The 19,903-nt window shown below is 45.6% G+C and overlaps 1 protein-coding gene across 1 annotated transcript in view; it reads left to right on the top strand.

The window, feature by feature from the left end:
• The window catches only part of TG (thyroglobulin), a 422,996-nt gene that overhangs the window by 7,252 nt on the left and 395,841 nt on the right, over positions 1-19,903 (top strand). The window contains exons 2-4 of the mRNA XM_029587208.1: positions 11,418-11,514; positions 13,928-14,057; positions 15,977-16,074. Coding sequence (XP_029443068.1) covers positions 11,418-11,514; positions 13,928-14,057; positions 15,977-16,074 — 325 coding nt within the window. The remainder of the gene's footprint in view (positions 1-11,417; positions 11,515-13,927; positions 14,058-15,976; positions 16,075-19,903) is intronic.

A 19,903-nucleotide genomic window follows, 5' to 3' on the forward strand; every position in this document is an offset into this window, starting at 1 on the left:
CTACCCAAGACCGCAGGCCTCTATATCAGTGGGCTCTGCTGTTATCGCTCACCAACTGGGCTTCTGTCTATTGAATCTACTCCCTTTCCTTTCTCAGACTTGGTCAAAGTTCCTCAAAAAGCTCAAAACATCCACCGTGAATCAGCATTCTGCCTTATTTAAATATACCCTTAAATACTTATGCATCCCTGCTCCACAGGAAACAATGAGGTGGGGAAAGCAGCACAGAGAATGTATAAAATCTCTTCTTTCCCTTAAAAAAAAACCAAACAAAAACCCTTTCATGCTTTAGGAAACTACAAAGATTTACAATCATGGAAGGCACACACATCCAGTGACTCTACAGACTTAAGAACATAAGAACATGCCATACTGGGTCAGACCAAGGGTCCATCAAGCCCAGCATCCTGTTTCCAACAGAGGCCAAACCAGGCCCCAAGAACCTGGCAATTACTTGTGGATTGGGCAGAGAGAGAGAGAGAGAGATACAAGGAGGATGGATGAAGGGGGGATGGATATTGGGAAAAGGAGCAGATGAGGGAAGGAGGCATGGGGCGGGCAGATGATGCGGAGGAGGGAAGGAGGCAGGAGGATTCTGGGAAAAGGGGAGAAGAAGACAGGAGGCTGGATGCTGGGAAGAGAGTGAGAGGCAAGAGGGATCCTGTGGAACAGCCACCACTACCAAAGGAGGTTATATTGTACCAGAACTGCTGAGGGGAAAAATGGAGTTGTAGCAACTGGTGTGAGATGGTGAGGGGGTGGCCTCAAAGCCAGAATTAAGATTTTGGTGCCCATGGGCAGAAGCAGATGGTGGGGCAGAGGGGAGATAAGAAAGCATGGTGGCATCCATGCACTGCCCTAAAGTAAGTAGAAATAAGCTCTTTTTCAGCCCAGATAGGCAGCACCCCAAGCAGTTTCCTGTGCCTTAATCTAGGCCTGACGTAAAGAGAAAGAAATGAGATTCTAGAAGGACATAAAACATGGTGAACTGGAGGTCTGGGAAGCTGGAAGATATTGGGAGGGAGGATTAGGAGTGATGGGCACATGGGCAGTGGAGAGAGCCAGACATGAGGACATGAAAGGGTAGCAGATAAAGGATGAGACAGAAGATGGGGAGGGAGGCTAGCAAAGGACAGCAGAGATGTGAAAGAGAGAGTGGAGCCAACGGAAGAGCGAGAGACAGGGCAGAGAGTTAAAATAAAAACTGTGGCTTTCATAGTGACTCAGCACTTTGAATCTATACATGTCCCGTGCACTCTTTTTTCCAGGATGGCTCACCTCACAACCACTGCATCTGGTTGACTGATTACACTAGGGTCACTTGCAGACACTTTGAAAAAAGAAAAGTTTAGTTTTCAAGTGCATTTCCAACAGAACGCTCCTTCAGTGTGCGTCAATAACTCACTTTGGTGCTCAGTCTACCAAGTCTAAAGTGACCTCGGATAAACAGTGAAAAGTATAAAAGCCCGAGTACTGCAGAGGAAGGAGCAGGACCCATCGACGCCCTGCATACAGGAAGGGGGCAAGAGCTCCTGCACCAAGCAAATCCATGGGCTCCATACATCTTGGCTGCCTTCTGTGCCTGACAGGCATAGCTTCAGCTCTTGTTGCAGGTAATTAAAGCATTTCCTGTCGCCCCCCTAGTGTACAGCAGGCAGGAACGATTTCATCAAGAAGACGATTACTGCGAATGAGCTGCTGCATTTCTAACCAGTTTAGCCTTCCGTGCCCGCACTGCTAATTAATGTAGGGCCTAGGGACCCTGATCCCTGCCCCGGATCCAGTAACCTGCCGCTCTGTACTAAAAGATGCGAAGGATTAAGGAGGCGGCAATCGGCCTCAGGGGCTTCCAGTGGGCTCCGCGCCTCGCGCTGACCCGAGGCGGGAGATTTCCTCCCAGGCAGAGCCCTGGTGCTAATGACCGTCTGCATTTCTGGGGTTTCTGTTGGGGTTTTTTTTTCCTGCCTGGCTCTGAGATTCTTCTACCCCTTTCCACCTTCATTTTTATCTGATGGTTTTGTCCCTAAAAGAGAGACGAAAAGGGAAGGAAAGCTAAGGGGACGTAATGGCTGAAGTGAGGGATGGGGGAAGAGGGGAGGAATACCACTTGGGCAGCAGCGTAGGGATGCTGCTGTCATGCACTGGTGCCAGGTCGGAGGTTTTTCCAGCCCAATTGCATGACCTGGAAAACGAGGTGGTGGGCTACATTTTTTCCATTGCCCTCCCCCCCTGCTGGAGACCAGAGCAGAAGTAAAAGCGGGGCTAGCTATGCTCAGGTTGCTGCTAGGACCCCAGCAAGTGATGTTGGGGATGGGGGCGGCTGTAAGGGATGGGGCACAGGGTTAGGAGTCCACTGGGCTCCAGGCAAAGCCTTGCTCTCCCTAGGGCCTTGTACTACCGTGCAGAGAGCAGGAGGGAGGGAGGGGATAGGGAATGGGAGAGTGCCTAGAGGAGGGAGGGTTAAGAAGTTGAAAAGAGTGCCTGGAGGGAGGAAGGAGATGGATAGAGAGGGAGAGTACCTGAAGGCATGGGGAAAAAAGGATTTGAGTGCCTAGAGTGGTGGGGGGGGGGCGGAGACGGGGAAAGAGTACTTGGAGAGTGTTCAAAAAGCAGGGAGAGATGGGGAAAGTGCCTGAAAGGAGGGAGAGAGAACAAAGGAGAGGGAAAAGAAAGGGGGGAAAGAAAAAAACACGAAATGCAGACAAATATAATCTGCAAACCTAAAAAAAAACCAAAGAAAAAAAAAAAGAAAAGTGAAAAAGGTGGAAAAAGGAATATATTCACTGGCTCCTAAAAGTTTTGAACTGGCACCAATTCTAAATATTTTTTCACCCCTGCTTTATGGCCCATTGGATCAGCTGCATCCGACCCAAGCAGAAGCCTTCAGCACTGAAACCTGAGCAGGTCAGAGGCCCTGGGGACATCTGCAGTTGTGATGTGCCCGTGTTGGGAGCGGGGCTAGTTTTGAAGTGACTTTGGGCTATAAATTTAGCAGACATCTGGCAGCCCTGCCAAAACTACATTCTAAGGAACAAAATCAACCAATCAATGTCCTGAAAAAGCAGCACAGATATGTTTTTTTGGAGAGAGAGGGAGAGGGAGAAAGAGAGAGACTATCTACAAGGCCCGTATAGTAGTAAAGTATTTATATCTCTACGTGAGGGCCATCTCATACATCAAGGTGAGGTGTTGGTGGTGGCTTAGGGTTTTGGAGCCAGTTTTGCATGTAGAGTGAGATGTACGAACAGCACAGTACACCTCGGTGAAGATTTAACATCATTTGGAGTGAGGAAAGCTTCACAAAGAAGAAATTTCTGTTCGTACATCTCACTCTACATGCAAAACTGGCTCCTAAACCACCACCAACACCTCACCTTGATCTATTAGATGGCCCTCCTGTAGAGAAATAAATAGTTGCACACTGTGAGGCCCTCCCCAGAGGCTCTCTCTCCTCTCCTCTCTCTCCTTCTCCCCTTTCAAGCCCAGAAATGACCAAAATGCAATTCAAAAAAACTGATCACAAGTTTTGTTATGGCCATTTCAGGCATTTCGCACAGCCTAACGCCAGGAAAAAGAGCTGTAGTTATTTCCAGCATTAAAACCATGTGATATTGCCCCTCATTTTATTAAATCTCGCCCAAACTCCTCCCTGATCCCGCCCCTCCAAAAAATTTGCATTTGTGTCACACGTTAGTTTTCTTAACATATTTGTTTTGGCGTTAATGCATGCGTTAATGCCATTATGCATTTTGATGAATGACCCTGTGAGGTAGATATTCAGACCCTAGCTGGCTGAACAAGTTAACCAGATAAACTTACCTTGCTAATGTTTATGGGATATTCAGTGCCATGGCTGGATAACTACTGTAGCCGGAGAATTAGCTCTCCCCTGTCATGCCCCCATCCAGCCCACCACTTAGCCGGGTAACTACTTAAGCCAGATAAACAGTCATCTGGCTAAATGAAGGCTACTGAGCAGGGCCAGATATCCAGCCATCACCACGTAGTCAGAGAAGTCCTAACTTATCCAGCAAAGTATCACCGAATATTGAGCCCAGAGAGATTAATATAAACTATCCCAATGCAAGCCATTTTGGGTTTTTATTTTAATTGAGTTTATCAAATCATTTTTATTTATTCATGTAAAATTTTTAAACCACCTATCAAATTTACTAGGCGGTTTACAAGAGAATATTCATAATTCATTCCCAATAAGTTATCAAGGACATAAAAGCAAACAGTGTTGTCTTATATATTTAAAAATGCTTATGACATTTTGTAAATTCTGTTGATTTTCTAAATTTTATTTGCATGGTATTTATATTAGATTGAAATTCCAGGTTATTTATTCTGCACACTTTCCCCCCCACTCTCCCCTGCTACAAAAGGATAACAACTATCTAAGCAATATATTGGATGCTGCAGGTTCTCTCTCACACTAGTATCCCACACAACTGTAGAGGTTAGATCCAGGGAGGATAACTTTCAAACCTATTCCCATTTCTGCGTGTGTGCACGTAAATGGAGGAGGTGAGATGTAGCCTAGTGTTTTTCTAACGGAGTAGGGGGGAGCTGTGCAGTTTATAAAATATTGGGTACTTCTGCTCCGAGTGTATGTGCATATGTTTCAGAGTGCATGCATATATTTCCACTGCAATGAAAGTGCTTACTTTCCCTAACTATTTTGTAAACATATGGGTGAATAGAACGTGCATATAAATACTTTCTTGTGTGCGTATTTGAAATCACCACTTCATCGATACCTCTGCCAGTTCACCCAGTCCATCTCCAGTTCATCTAGACCCTCTAGCATTTCATCCTGAACCCCCACCAGTTCACCAAGACCTCCCGCTCAAAAACTGGAGACAACAGACTAGTCTGATATCAATTGTGCTAGTTAAGTAGCAAGTATAAAATTGGGCAAATAAGTCAGAAAATGTATATGTAAATATCTCTTAGAAAATAGCAACTTCTGCAATACCTCTTAACTCTGTTCCTAGACCGCCCCTTTTTTGCGAAACTGAAAATGCACGCATGCTTTCAATGCTCATAAAATAGCATGTAGACAAATACAGGCTCCTTTCCTATGTATATATTAATTTTCTGCACATAAACCCTTTGAAAATGTATTCAACACTTTGTAAAAAGACTTCTAAAGAAAATCTCAGCCGCTTTTTAACACAATGTGTGCAATCCAAAGATAGAAATACACTTCTTAAGTGGCTGAAAGCAGAATATGCACCTGGGCACTGATATCCATCAACAATGTTCTTCATTGCTAAGTTATAAAACAGAGAGGGAGAAAGAAGGGGAGCCTTCAGTATTTATTTATTTATTTAGAAATTTTATATACCGACATTCCTGTAGAGACTACAGATCATACCGGTTTACAATAAACATAACATCGCATAAAGCGTTACATGGAACATATTAATGGAACAGTAAATACTAGGCTAATCGGGAACTGCAAACTTGCCCGTTGAGAAACATAACAATAATTAGAGTGGATAATAAATAAATAAATACTTCAAAATGGAACTTGATACATACTTAGTAAGTCCAATTAGCATATTTCCGGCCCGGGATAAAAGAATCCGTTCAAGTGGGATAGTGGTACAGTCAATGAAATCTGGTAAGGGGCCATATCGGTCAATGAAATGAGTCCATTGATTGATATGGCCCCTTACCAGATTTCTCTGGAGAGTTGCTGTCTTGTGTTAGCAGTTGTATCTTTCCACTGTGGACAATGGAAACTTAAATGAAAGTCAACAACAAATGAGATAAAGCACCCCTGAGCAAGAATGTCATAAAAGTCATAGGCACATTAGCATGCTCTGTGGGGAGGTAGCTCTTGTTTATTTTTTTATTTGTTTTTATATACTGACATTCGTAGTAGAAACATCTCATCGGTTTACAACATAATATATAAAAAACACAATTGAAAAGATGTACAATGAATTACATGGGCTAATTAAAAGACATCGAAATAAAATTTTTAAAAAGAAGACACCTTAAGGTAGCAAGCATTAAAATAGATAAAATACAACTATCTAAGTTAAAAGGTATCATTTGTAACAGATGGTCTCTGATTCCTGAGGATAACATAGAATCCAGTAAAACTTAGGGTCATGATGGAGCTGCCACGCTCTGACTAGGCGAAAGCTTGCTGGAATAGCCAGGTCTTTATTTTCTTCTTGAAAATCCGGGGGTTTGTTTCTAATCTTAGGTCCTGTGGTAAAGAATTCCATAAGTGTGGTCCTGCTAGGGATAGAGCTCGCTCTCTTACGGTGTTTAAATGTGCTAATTTGGGAGAGGGTGCCATTGCTTGCTGACCGCATATTTCTTTGTGGAGTGTGGAAATGGAGGGCAGCACTGAGTCATTCAACTTTATCAATGTATAATGTCTTACTGCAAGCCTGAGCAGTAGAGAATTGCTCTGCCACACTGGGGTGATCACCATGCAGTCCCACAAGCCCCTTCTGCATGGTACAGAGGGAATGGCAGCTTGCAAGTGGGGTGACAAACACATAAAGGAACCATGTTCCTTGCATAGCCTGGACCAAAGACTCATATCTTAGAGAGGTGCCATTGTTTTAGAATGGATGCTGTGAAAACACTAGCTATATTAATTTTATCATTTTGTGTCATTTCCCATCTGAAATGACACAAGAAAACTAAACAAAATGTTGGGTTTTGTGTCATTATTAGAGATATGCAGCGAAAATATGTTAGTATTTTTCATGCTGATCATTTGTTTTCATTTCATTTCTTTTTCGTGCATGCTAAATTCCTTTAGTATGCACAAATATTCTTATTGTGCACTAATGGAAATGAAAAAAAAACCAACTGAATGCACATCCCTAGTCATTATATTTGTTGTAGGTTTAGCTCACACCTCTTCAGTGGTAGTTCAAGGTGCATTACATCCAGGTAGAGTAGCAATTTTCCTGTCCGCAGAGGGTTTATAATCTAAGGGGGTCATTTTCAAAGGCTTATCGCGTGTGAGAGCATGCTGGGGAGGAGTCGGGGCGGTGATGAGGCGGACTCGGCGGTGTCTTCACTGGCGGCGATAAGGTTAGTAACGTTATCGTCGCCAGTAGCGCGCCCAATAGCACCACCTTTCACGGTGACGCTATTGGGTGTGAAAGCTGGCAGCGAAAACACCGCGGTGGTGCGAAGGCTGCCGGCTTTTGCAGGCCCGCCCCCCGTTTTCACTGGATTCACCATTTTGCGTTAGAATGGTGAATCCAGGCCTCAATTTGTACCTGAGACAATGGTAGATGAAGTGACTTGCTCAAGGTCAGAAGGAGCAGCAGAAGGATTTGAATCCTGGCTTCCCTGTTTTGCAACCCACTGCTCTAACAACTAGCATCCTCCTCCACTTAAACATTTTACTGCTCGTTAATAGTAAAGCATGCACGTTGTAAAAAAAAAAAAAAAGTATGTGTTGTGAAAATACAAAGGGTGACTTTCAAACAACTCTGCGTGGGAGTATATACATGTGTATGTAACCCAGGCACTCCTTGGGTTACCAGTAAGCCCTGATGTTTAGTGACAATGTCAATTAGAGAGAGAATAGGTTAGAATAGAGGGAGGATCCATTCAAATGCAGCTCCTCCCTTTGTGGAGTCTGGAGTGGCCACCCCCCTTGTGAGGATATTTAGGGGCTCTCCACAGGAGCTCAGGAGCAGCAGCCCTTTAGGTCAGTGGTTCTCACCAATGCGTCGGGGACACACTGGTGTGTCATCAATAGTTTGACATAGCAAGCCTCTGCTTTCTATAACAGCCACATGTGCTTACTGCTTGAGGAGAGTGCAGAGGAAGGAGCTGGGACTTAAAATTCCCCATCACTGCTCCCTGTAGGTGCTTTCCCTCAACCCAGGCAATCACTGCCACCACCAGTCCAAGCCATACATGTTGCAGGCATGCTGGGGTAGATTTTCAAAGGGGTACGCACGTACCCCCCAAAAACCTAACCCAAGCCTCCCCTGCGCACGATGAGCCTATTTTGCATAGGCTCGGCGGCGCGCACAAGCCCCGGGATGCGCGTAAGTCCCGGGGCTTGCATGGAGGGGTGTGTCGGGGGCGTGCCGCGAGTGACGCGGCGTTTCGGGGGCGGGCCCCGGGGCGTGGTGCCGGCCCGGGGGCGTGGTCGAGGCCTCCGGACCAGCCCCCGGGTCGGGTGATGGCGCGCTAGCAGCCCGCTGGCGCACGCAGAGTTACGCCTGCTTTCTGCAGGCGTAAATCTGCCAACAAAGGTGGGAGGGGGTTTAGATAGGGCCGGGGGGGGGGGGTGGGTTAGGTAGGGGAAGGGAGGGGAAGGTGAGGGGAGGCAGAAGGAAAGTTCCCTCTGAGGCCGCTCCGATTTCGGAGCGGCCTCGGAGGGAACAGGCCGCGTAAGTGTATAGTGTTCTATATTTGCAGACTTGCGTTTTCATAGGTAAAATTGTTGCTGTTCAAGTCCTGGGTGTTAGTGCTGTTATGGTATGGTTGGGATGCTATATAATTTCTAAATGCCTTTTTAGCAGGTTTTCATGTTACTTCACAAAGTGGCTGGCAGGGAAGGGATTTTGATGTATTATTATTGAGGGGATATCAGAATTTGATTATATTTTTTGTATGGTGCGTTGAAAGGGGAAATGTCCTAACTTTGTTCTGTATAAACTCCAGAAGAGGTCAGAACTTTCTGAGGTTGACAGTGAAACGAATGAGAATTTGTATCGAAAAACTGTGTGCTGCATATGCCTGTCAGTCCCAGATTTCTCACTGATGCAGTAAGCAAAGTTTAAAATTTTTGTGAAAGCAATAACATTTAATAATTATTTTATAAGCAGTTATTGAAATTAAAGTATGTTATCTTTCTCCTGCATCACTTTGGGTTGGTTTTTTTTTTCCATTAAGATTTTATTAGGTTCGCAGGTCAAAATCACAGATAAGAGAGTATCTTTGTCAAACCAGGACAACACGTCATTCAAACCCCTCTAATACAGCAAAGCATAATACTATACAGAAACAACAGAATCCCCAACTACAGACCTATCCTGTAAGGATACCAACAAATGTCCTGCTGATACTTGCAGACTCTGAAAAAGCGGAACATAACAACCACCACCCCCCCTCCCCAACCCTCTGCTGATATAGGTCTAGAAGCTCACCTCCATTTAAAACAACTCTGAGGAACAATGCCCAGCTCCCCACAATTAAGAAGTGGCATGGACAAAGAGCTAGTAAATTAAATCTTCTCCATGGAAATTCGCCAAACCTGTTCAAGCCTGCGTATGCTTTTGTTCTTAGCAGCAGTAATTTTATGCATACAATAGACCTGTTCCAGTCGATTTGCAACATCGAATAATCGTGGGACCCCCCCCAACCTCCCGCCAGCGTTTTGCATTTGCACATCGCACAGATGTGTCCCCTTGAGAAATAGGAACATTAAGCAAAGCATGCTGGGGAAGCACAATTATATGAGACCCCCGCAACCAATTAACCACCTCCTCCCAAAAAGCTCAAAGAAATTTACAGTCCCACCACAAATGAAAAAAAGAGCCTGGACCAGAGCAAGCTTTCCAACAGACTTTAGAGAAAGAAGAGTTCAACTTGTGTAAGCGCTCAGGGGCTCCTGCATAATTTTCAACAATAAAATAATAGCTAGGATTTATGTTTTGTGAGCATAGCTGTTAAATGAGGTGTGCAATGTGCAATGTGTCATGCACGAGAGCATCATCCGTAAAAGGTTGAGACACACTGCTTTCATTTGTCAGAGAGTAAGGAGATAGAGAGAATTTATCTTTTGGGGGGTTTTTTCAGGCCCAGTCAGTAAAGGCAGGCTAACCCAGCCTGCTGTTCCGGACCTGGTTCGGGAGGGCATTCCTCTTCCAGTACACAACTGTCTGGTTGAGTTCCCTCTGGGTCTAAGTTTATGGTTTTTTTGAGATTTTATTTAGGAGCCTCTCTGGACACCTGGGCCTGTCTTGCACGTAGGGACTGGGGAACCCTGCGTGTGAACCTGCCAGAGATAGGGAAGGTACACCTCTGACATGGTGGTGACCTGCTGTGAGGAGGGGGGACTTGGCTGTTAATATCAGTTTTTTGGAGGAAAGAACCTTTTTGTTAAAGATCCAGGAAGATGGTTTTGGCTGCCCCTTCCTTCCTGCTTAGAGGCAAGAGAACTGCTTGTTTCAAAGAGGGTCCCTCTCAGAAAGGATCCAGAGAGAGAACTAAAGAGACTGGGTAAGATCCAGGAGGTCCTGAAGATCTGCTAACCGTGAGCAAAGAAAAGAACATCATTGGGGACACCCTGGGGAGAGAAAGAGAGGATTTACTCTCTGTGCCACAGACTTTGCTATTTTCATCAGCTTGGAAGGGGTTTGACCATCCTAAAGACCCTGCTCATCAGGGAACTCCACTTAATTAAACCAAGAGAGTGGATGTTTCCCCTTACCCTGATATAAGTGAGACCTGCAGGGATAGAGGAAAGAGAGTATAGAGGAACTGAAGAGAGACTTCTGTGGTGCTGCAGTTTGAGTTTTGTGACATTCACCATCAGTGCTTAACAGTAAAGCCTTTTGTTTTGGACAGCAAGTGGCTCCAGAATATTTATTTCTGCACTCACTGCACTCACACCAGAGACCAGCATCCTCTGCAGGGGAATACACAAGGGAATGTGTAAGAAAACCACCCCTGTCACATCGGGACCTGAGAGGACTCTTTTCTTCCCCCAGTCCAATGAACCTCCTACACTTTGGGAAGTAAAGGAGGTGCAAGAGCAAGTCAGGGTCCCTGCCCCAAAGAGTATAAATAATTTTATGGCCTCACTTGTGCTAGACCGGCACACTGGGATGGGGTTACACGTAGATCCGCACCTATCGTATAAATATATATATGTATATTATAAAAAATGCATATCTCTACCCTGCAACATTGACCTACCTGTTTTACGTGCAAAAATAAAGTAGGACTTACTCCCTAAAACCTGATTTGCACGCATAAGTCGACATATTTTAAAACATGTGCACATAATTGAAATTTCCAGTTTACCAATTACTCCACCAGTTTGCCCAGTCCTTATCCAGGTCATCAAGACCATTCTGGTTCTTCAGCTTGAACTCTCCACTGTTCATCCAGACCTCCCACCCGGCCAATAGTACACAATAAACAAGTTTGGTATCACTTGTAAAATTACGCAAGCAAATTGCCAAATATAAGCGCATTTCTTTTAAAATAGCAACTTACGCGTGTACCTGTTGGCCCCAAAACAGAATGCCCCACGAACATCCCTTTTTCACGTGCTTATCTGTATGCAAGAAATGTAAAGTACATGCACCCTTTCAACTCTTATAAAATACCTATTATGCAAGTACTTCCGTGCATATATGCTAATTTTTACGCACGTAACTGTTTGAAAATGCACCCCATAGTGTTACGTTCAGCAGCTCGTGGGTTATTCCAATGGACTGCCACAGTCACCTCTAGCCCAGCAAGGTGGGAGCACCGTGTCCTGGTATGGGGACTGGCGTACTGTGCGCTGCACCGCCGCACATGTCGGAGCCACTGTGGTGCGCTTCGGCGTTGTGCAGGGGCTCACGCACCGGGGGTGTCCCATGTGCTGGTCATCCTTGGCTCTTCCTGCTCGTCCCTGCTTTCGGCGTGCACATGGCGGATAGCTTGGCCTCTTAAAGGGCCGGCTGCAGGGGGGATTGGCTCTGAAGCCCCAGGGCCTTCGCTGATGACCTCATCAACCAGGACCTATTTAAGGCCAGGCTCTGCCTTCAATCAGGGCCTCAGCAATGGGTCCTACTCATTCGTGAGTGCGAGTTGTCTGCGTTCCTGATACCTGCTTGTTTCCAGCGTTCCCGCCTTGCTTCCTATTCCTGGTTCCAGTGTTCCTGTTCCTTGTCTCCAGTCCCTGCCTTGCTCCTTGTCCCTTCAGATTGATCTTCTGGTTATGATCCTGCCTGTCTGACTTCGCTTGACCTTCGCCGGCTTTGGCTCTTGCCTGATACTTCGACTCTGCTTGATTTCCACCTGCCCTGTCCTTCTGCCTGACCTCCCGACTACGCTTGTTCACTGCCTGTCCTGACCTCTGGCCTGTTCCTGGTTCCACTTGTCTGCTGCCTGCCTTGACTCCTGCTCATCTGACTCCACTTCAGCTTCATCTTCTGGTTCCTCGCCTTGAGAGACCCCCGCCTAAGTCCTGCCAATCCCGGTACCCAAGGGCTCAACCTGCGGGGAACGAGGGCTGGTATAGGTGAAGGTCCAGTTGGGTCTTCTCGCCCATACCGCCTCCCAACGACGAGGACCAACAGGGGCCACTCCTGGTGGTAGCGCCAACCTCATCTCGGCTCAAGGGTCCACCTTTCCAACACACAGTGCATGCTAAAACCAAATCATATGCATAGGAAAGCAAAATGAACCAACATAAATCCAAAACAAAATGATAACACAAAATGCTATTTCTTTGCCATGTACACCCCTATTGTATCTCATTGTAGAGTGTTAGGACCTCATTGTTCGTTAGAAAATTATCTTTTGAATGCAGCATGGTGTAATGAGGTCAAGTAGTACAATGTATGAAATGTAGTATAATTAAAGGTTTGGATTATCTGACATGCTGTATTTTTTCAAACCTACTTTTCAGATTTACCTTATAGAATCTGCTCAAATTTCTCAAATTTGCACGGAGTGGGCCCTTATAAAACCCACTACTCGGGGCTATAATACCGTGTTTGTTTCCTAAATTCAGCAGTTTTCCCTTTAGTTTGCTGGATGACTATTGAAAGGTGGGATACAATGACACAAAATGTAGTGACCTCTGTTTAAGAATAAGAGATGTTTATCGCCAGCTGCCTCCAACACTAGAAAGTCACTCAACCAGAAGAGTCTGCGACCGTGTGAGGGCTCAGCTCTGAACTGTTATGTGCAAAATCCACTTCCTCAACGGTGTTTATGCTCGTTTGGTCTTCAGTCCTATGAAAGAGATGACACAAAATCACACTTTAATGTTTTACTGTCCCAGACTTATAGGCAGTGCTTCTGGAGAAAGATGTGCAGGCACAATCAATGCACAGGCCTAGGTAGTTTTCTATATTTTCAGCTGTTTGCTTTGCATTTCTTTTCCTTAATTTTGTTTCTGGCACATATTTGCACAGTTTTTTTCTGGGCACAATTTTGTGAGTATTAACTACTGAGACTGCCAAAGAGCCTTTTAGGCTAAGTTCTTGTATTGCTTCTTTATCTGTGTACACCTGACCTGTCTTCTCTTCCTGCTTTGGAGTCTCAGTACTCGTGATCCTGAGCATCTTATGCCATAGGCTAGATCTATGACCTGTGCCCTGTCCTGCCCTGTGACTCTGAAGGGATATGTCATCCCTTTGGTGTATAGATTGAGGAGGCACATGGGCCTTGCCATGGCCAGCCGTAACCATACCTGAAACCAGCTGTTCGAACCCACAGAAGGGGGGGGAAGGAGGGAAACCTTGGACACCAACCTTCTAAAGACCAAAGGCCTGCATTCTAGGCAGAGTGCAATGAACAGCATTTCAAGGCAGCAGCAGCCCACCTCCAGGGCTAATTAAAAAAAGAGTTTAATGGGGAAAACTAAAACTTCCTTATCCAGGTACCCTCGTATTGTTCACTGCTCTGAGCTTTTCGGTAAAGTAGCCCTCAAATCCATGGCAAATAAATAAATAACAGGTTCCCGGAAAGGAGCTGAAGTAATTCCTGCATTTTTATTTAAAAACTAATTCCACCACTCCTGAATGCTCTTTGTACAAAGGATAGCGGTAACCGGGAAAGCAAGAGGGTCAACATCTGAAAATATGTGTAAAAAAACAAAAAAAGAAGAGAATTCTAGTTCTGGAATTTGCAAAGGTTTAAATGACCACAGTCCCAGTCGGTGGAAACAAATTAAACGGAGAGGCTAAATGAGCTTGTGTTCTTGTTGACGCAGAGTACCAACTGGAGTCTCAGACTTTCCGTCCTTGTGAGCTTAGGAGAGAAGCCGCCTTTACGAAGAGCGAAGACTATGTGCCACAGTGCTCAGAGGACGGCTTATTCAGGTAACAGGAGCACGGAGCTTCCTTCTGTATTTTATTTGCAGGATGCGTTCCCCGCCTCACCAAAAACCGTGCAAGAGAAGGGTGCAGCATAACGAGAGCACACACACACAAAAAAAACAAACCAGGCAAATTGGTCCGAAAAGGCCAAAGTGTCAGGCAGTTATAGCATGATGAAAGAAAATGAAACGGGATACAATGTTATAGTCGAATCGAATGCAACAAATGTACTACTGTAAAATCTCATTGTCAGCAGGAAAACCATTTACACCTATACCGGAGCAATCCATTTCACTGGACTAGTAAGCAGTAAGAAGGTAATCCCGACTGTTTAATCACCCGCACAACCGCCAAAGGACTCGGTTCCTGGAGGCAGCCATTGGGACATTCCTGGCTTTTTAACAGCCCCCGCCCTGATGCGCTTAAAAACCAAATCTGGCCTCCAAAGGCCTCCTCCAGATGCCGACTCGCTTGCCAGCCAGGACAGGTTAATGAACTTTGGGAGAGGGAGTATCGCCTTTTTCCATTAAGAATTCTTGAGCAAAAGTCTGAAGGGGAGGAGCACAAGTTGAGTGAGGAGAACAGTTTCAGTAGGTCCAACGCCATGAAAACAAGAGGCGTCTTCCTCCCAGCTCTTCTCTTTTACCCAGCCCCTGCCAGTTGCACATTTGGAAGTGTTTTAGAAACAGCCTTTTGGCACAAAGAAATATTTATTTCTTGGCGGGGAAGATGTTGCTGCTTTTGATTTGGAAAGAATACTTTTTAACATGCTGCCAGGCTGAAAAGTCTTGAAGGTTTTAGGTAATTAAACATAAATGAATGCATATGATATAATGGTGATGGTGAAGAGCTTGGAGGCTGATGTTGCATAAAAAAAAAATCATGCCTTTTTTAACCCACCAGTTCCCCCTCCTTCTTTGGATTTCCAGCTTAATCAGAACCAGGGCTGGAATTCTGGTTCCATGGAACTTCATTTGTAACTACCTGGGGGGGAGATATTCCCTCTTTTATAATCCTTTCCTCAGCGTACTTTGTATGGTCTTCGCAGTGATGGTCCTTGGCTGGGGGGCATGCAACAGGCTCCTTCCAGACCCTGCAATCATGGGCTTTAAATTTGGCCACTGGGTGTCACCCTTGAGCAATGAGCATGAATTCCGTGACCTGGGATCAAAGTGGGGATTTTCTGTATGGTAGCACACAGCACTTGTCGCTGATCCATTAGGCTGGTCTAAAAATAATGCGCTCAATATTGAAACCACATTTAGTGCTAGATAGTCTTATAAGTAGGACTTACTCGGCTAAGTGGTAGCAGCTGAAAATCTGGCTATGTTCAATGGCCACCACTTAACTGGATAAGTCACTATCTGGCTAAGTAGATAACCGGATAGTGAATTGGCAGATTGGGGTGTGGCTATAATATATGGTTATCTTAACCGGATAAAAGTCTATAGTCAGCCTTTTCTGGTTAAGATAACCAAATAAATTAGACCTGCACAATAGCAGGTCTAAAGTTATCAGGATATAAATTATCCAGATAACTAGAACTTATTTGGTTATATTCAGCACTATAGCCATGCTGCTGAATATCCCTTCTAATTTATTTAAGTAAAATCCAGAGAACTTGGATAACCAGATATCTTTGAATATTGGGCCCAATGCATTTTGATCCAAATGTTTAGGTTGCAACTTAACTCCGATCAGCCCTGTGCTACCAATCCAGTTTCTGGTTTAGTTCTTCGCATCTGTGGACTTGTAGCCCTGTCGTTTGTTAGATAAATTGGGACTACAAGGTTGTAGATACAATAAGGGCAAAGGCAGAACTGGCTCAGACTGTTGGGGCTGACTTGGGCGACGTGCATGTGTCAGCTCAGTCTGCTTCTTTAATAGGAAGAAAACCTGATTTTACTCTGTATATTTTTCAGGAACATTCAGTGCAGCAGAAATGGTCTCACGTGCTGGTGTGTAGATGCCAATGGTACCGAGATAACCGGGAGTAAACGGACTGGAGTTCCTATAATCTGTGAGTCATGTCTGAAAGGCTCTGTTCCCTTTAATTACATACTAATCATTGAAGCTGTTGATGGATATTCAGTAATTGTACATTTGTTTTTCTCACACCTCTTGTTGTTTGACAATAGTATATATGTAACCCCTTCTTGGGCACATAAAATGATAGCGTGCCTGATACCTGTTTGGGAGTTTTAGGGTTTAGAAATCAAAACAGCTATCAAGCAGAAGGGATAATGGACTTGGCCCAGAGGCAAGGGATCTATATCTCTTGCTCGATAGGGAAAGCCAAATCAAACTGTCCTTTCCCCTCTGTGACCCCTCTGATTGCACCTCACGTTCTTCTATTGCCTGACAGATGCTTCTCATGAAACATCTCCTGGGGATTAAGAAGGGTCTCATTCCAAGGTATCTTCAAACAAGAAAACATTTATTTTCTGTTCTGGGGATTTCCAGAGGTCAAAGAAAATCCTTATAAATCACTGATTAATCAGGATTCACAGGTTCCATACAGCAGAATTCAGCAACTTCATCAACAACAAGAAAAGTGTCTTTATCTAAAGAGTCCCTTTTTCACACAATGACCCCTATACTTCTCTTCCTCTGTTTCAACAGCCAAAGAGTTCATCCTTCATCTTCAAAAGAGATAACATTCAGTACTCACAATCCTCATACCTTCCCTGCTAAGGAAGCTGGTCCCAAATAATTTGATAGCCCATGATTCTTCCTAGGTGGCTTGCGACACTGCTTTGGAGTCTAGTACTGAAATCCTGGAGCCATGGCCTTGCCAGACTCTGGCCAGTTGGCAGTAGGGAAGGACAGAGAGATTCCCTCCACCCTGGACTTCACTCCAGCTTCTAGCCCCAACTAAAATGGTACATTCCTGCTCTGAACATCGACTCATACTGACCCAAGGAAGCTCCCCCGTGGTTCTCCCTCTAAACACTCTCTTAAAGAAATAAACCAGTCTTTTCTATAACCTCACCTATAAACTTAAAAGTAGAGGTTAAATGACATCCTTTAAATTTCTCCAAATCCAAATTTCTAGTGACCAGGACCCCTGTAGCATACAGAATTCATTAAAGCAAACCAAGAATCACATTAGAAAAACATCTGTCTGGGATAGTTTAGATATTGTGGACTATGCCTCTATGTAGGGTGATGCACTAAATCAGAGCTTCCCAAACCTGTCCCAATGATCCTGATTTTCAGAATATTCACAATGAATATGCATGAGATAGATTTGCATACACTGGAGGCCCAATATGTGGTGCAAATCAATCTCATGCATATTCATTGTGGAGTTCCTGTTCATACTCAGATCAGTCCAGACAAGAGGGTTTTGCATCCCTACCAGCAGATGGAAGCAGAGAACAAAATGTTTGAGGCACTGCTACATATCCGAAAGTAGAGATGTGCATCGTACCGGTAATCGTTTCCGGTTTTGATTTTGTAGAACCGCGGGAAATTTTGTTTCCCGCGGTTCTGACCGTTTTTTTTTTTCAGCTGTCTCGATCCAAACCCCCCCACCCCGATCCTTCAGATTTAATTATTTACCACTCTCTATCCCCCTGATCCCCACAAAACTTGCCTAAAGTCCCTGGTGGTTCAACCGGGGTCCCGGGAGCGATCTCCCGCTCTCAGGCCATCAACTGCCAATAAACAAAATGGTGCCGGTGGCCCTTTGCCCTTACCATGTAACAGGGGCTATCGGTGCCATTTTGTTCCCATTCTCTCTCGGCCCGTCGGCTGCCAGTAAACAAAATGACGCAGGCCATCCATTGTTCCTACCATATGACAGGGGCCAGCCAATGGCATTGATAGCCCCTGTCACATGGTAAGGGCAAAGGGCCATCGGCACCATGTTGATTAGTGGCAGCCAATGGCCCGAGAGGGGGACATCACTCTCTGGGGCACTTTTGGTGGCAGGAGCTCTCAGCGCTGAGAGCAAGGAGGGAAATAGGAGCCCATTTTTTCTTACCGCCGGAGGAGCCAGATATGTGGAAAAGGTTTGCCACGTGTATGTCAGGCTTGTGCGGCCATACGGTTCAGTGGTCCATGTGTGCGGCCTGCTTTTTCTGTTTGGTGCATTCAGGCAGGTTTTCTTTTGTAGCGCCACCGCTTTTGCTGCATGGGCAATGGTGCCGAAACTGTACATGGTGGCTTCTAAAGCATGCGGTCTCTGGTCTGGGAGGCAGAATGTGCGTTCCCTGTATACTGGCTGCACGTCAGGGAAAGAGGGAATCTCCTTGGGAGCGGCTGGTGACAAGAGGGCCTCCAGGTCTTGCCTGCAGCAACTGTCCTAGGGGGAATGAATGGTACGCCATGCTTGTGGAGGATTGCAGCCAAAGGCCTTTGGCCTCCAGGGAGTTCAGGGTTTCCATTCCTCCTCTCTCTCTCCTGTGGAACAGGGTACAGCGGAGGATCAGGACAGGAGAGGAGAGTCATAAGGGAACGTGCACGATCAGGGTTCCGATCATCCGGAGGAGTTCTCTCCAGAATTTGTCCTTCTCCGGGATAAGGCCTTTCTGGCGAGGAATGGAGCAGGGGGGAAGCTTCCCAGAGAGCAGCAGCTATGTTGCTCTTCCAAGAGGCCAAAGATGGTCCCTTCAGGAAGCTCTGGGGACCTACTCAGGTGCCTGTGCTTGGTCACGCTGCAGGAACTGAGAATGATTCCAGGGATTTGAACAACTCTGATGATCTGCAAGATGATCCAGCAAATCCTCATGAAGCGGACTCAGATATGGATGTGAATGCAGATCAGAATGTTGATCCTGATGCTAATAAAGATGACTCTGGAGGAGCTAGGGGTTAAGGTTGCTCAGGAAGAATCAGGTAATGAACGGGTGAATCTGGTCCTGGATGGGCTGCAATGTCCTCCTAGTACATTCTCACTGCCTAAAAAGATTCAAAAACTGGTAAACTGGGAATGACCCTTCCTGGAGGCAGACTTGAAGGTCAGTAGGGCAATGGCGAAGTTTTGCCTGTTGATGGAGGAGACCCTGTATCTGCCAAGGCTTCTGAAAGTGGAAGCTTCAATTTCCGCCGTTACCAAGGCCGCCCTGAAGAATGTGCAGTATCGCAAATTAGAGATACAGTTGAAGCAGATGTTTGACGTTTCTGCCGAGCCCCCATGAGGTGATCTGTGGCAGCATGATGCAGAGGGCCTAATTGTGCTGGGTTCAGAAATCCCAAGAACAGACTTCAGCCAGTGTGATCAGTCCATGCAGTCAGTGAGTTTGGAAGCTGGAGTGGCTTATGTGGCAGGTGCGCTGTATGACTTGGTGTGTACTTCAGCCAGGAGCATAGTCTCGGTGGTGGCAGCTCGCAGGCTTTTATGGATGCACAACTGGTCAGCTGACATGTGGTCCAAATTCTAGTTGTGTAATCTCCCCTTTAATGGGAAGCTCCTGTTCGGGGAAGATTTGGATCAGTTGATGGTGGAGTCAAAAGGGAATAGGTCGCCTAAAGATAAAAAGGGCAGCAAGAAGGTTTTCCCTTCTCGTTTCCAGTTTTGGGATATGCGATGGTTCCTTTTAGGCAAGATTTCCTCTGTTTCAGGACTGAAGCAGTCTTTGGGATGGCAGCAGCCCTTTCAGGGTGCCTGCAGATCCTCCAGGGATTTCGCCAGTCAGGGGACCAGAGGAGGAAAGTCGGCACAATGAAGCCAAGGACGTCCATTCCTCCATGAAAGTGGTAGGGGGAAGGTTATCCTGCTTTTACGAGGAATGGACCAAGATCACCTTGGACCAGTGGGTTCTGGAGGTGTAAAGACGACTATGCATTAGAATTTTCTCACCCCATCAGGGATGCCTTTCTAGAGTCCCACTGCTCATCTCGAA

This window comes from Rhinatrema bivittatum, chromosome 2, assembly GCF_901001135.1.
Source record: "Rhinatrema bivittatum chromosome 2, aRhiBiv1.1, whole genome shotgun sequence".
NCBI classification, from domain to species: Eukaryota; Metazoa; Chordata; class Amphibia; order Gymnophiona; family Rhinatrematidae; genus Rhinatrema; species Rhinatrema bivittatum.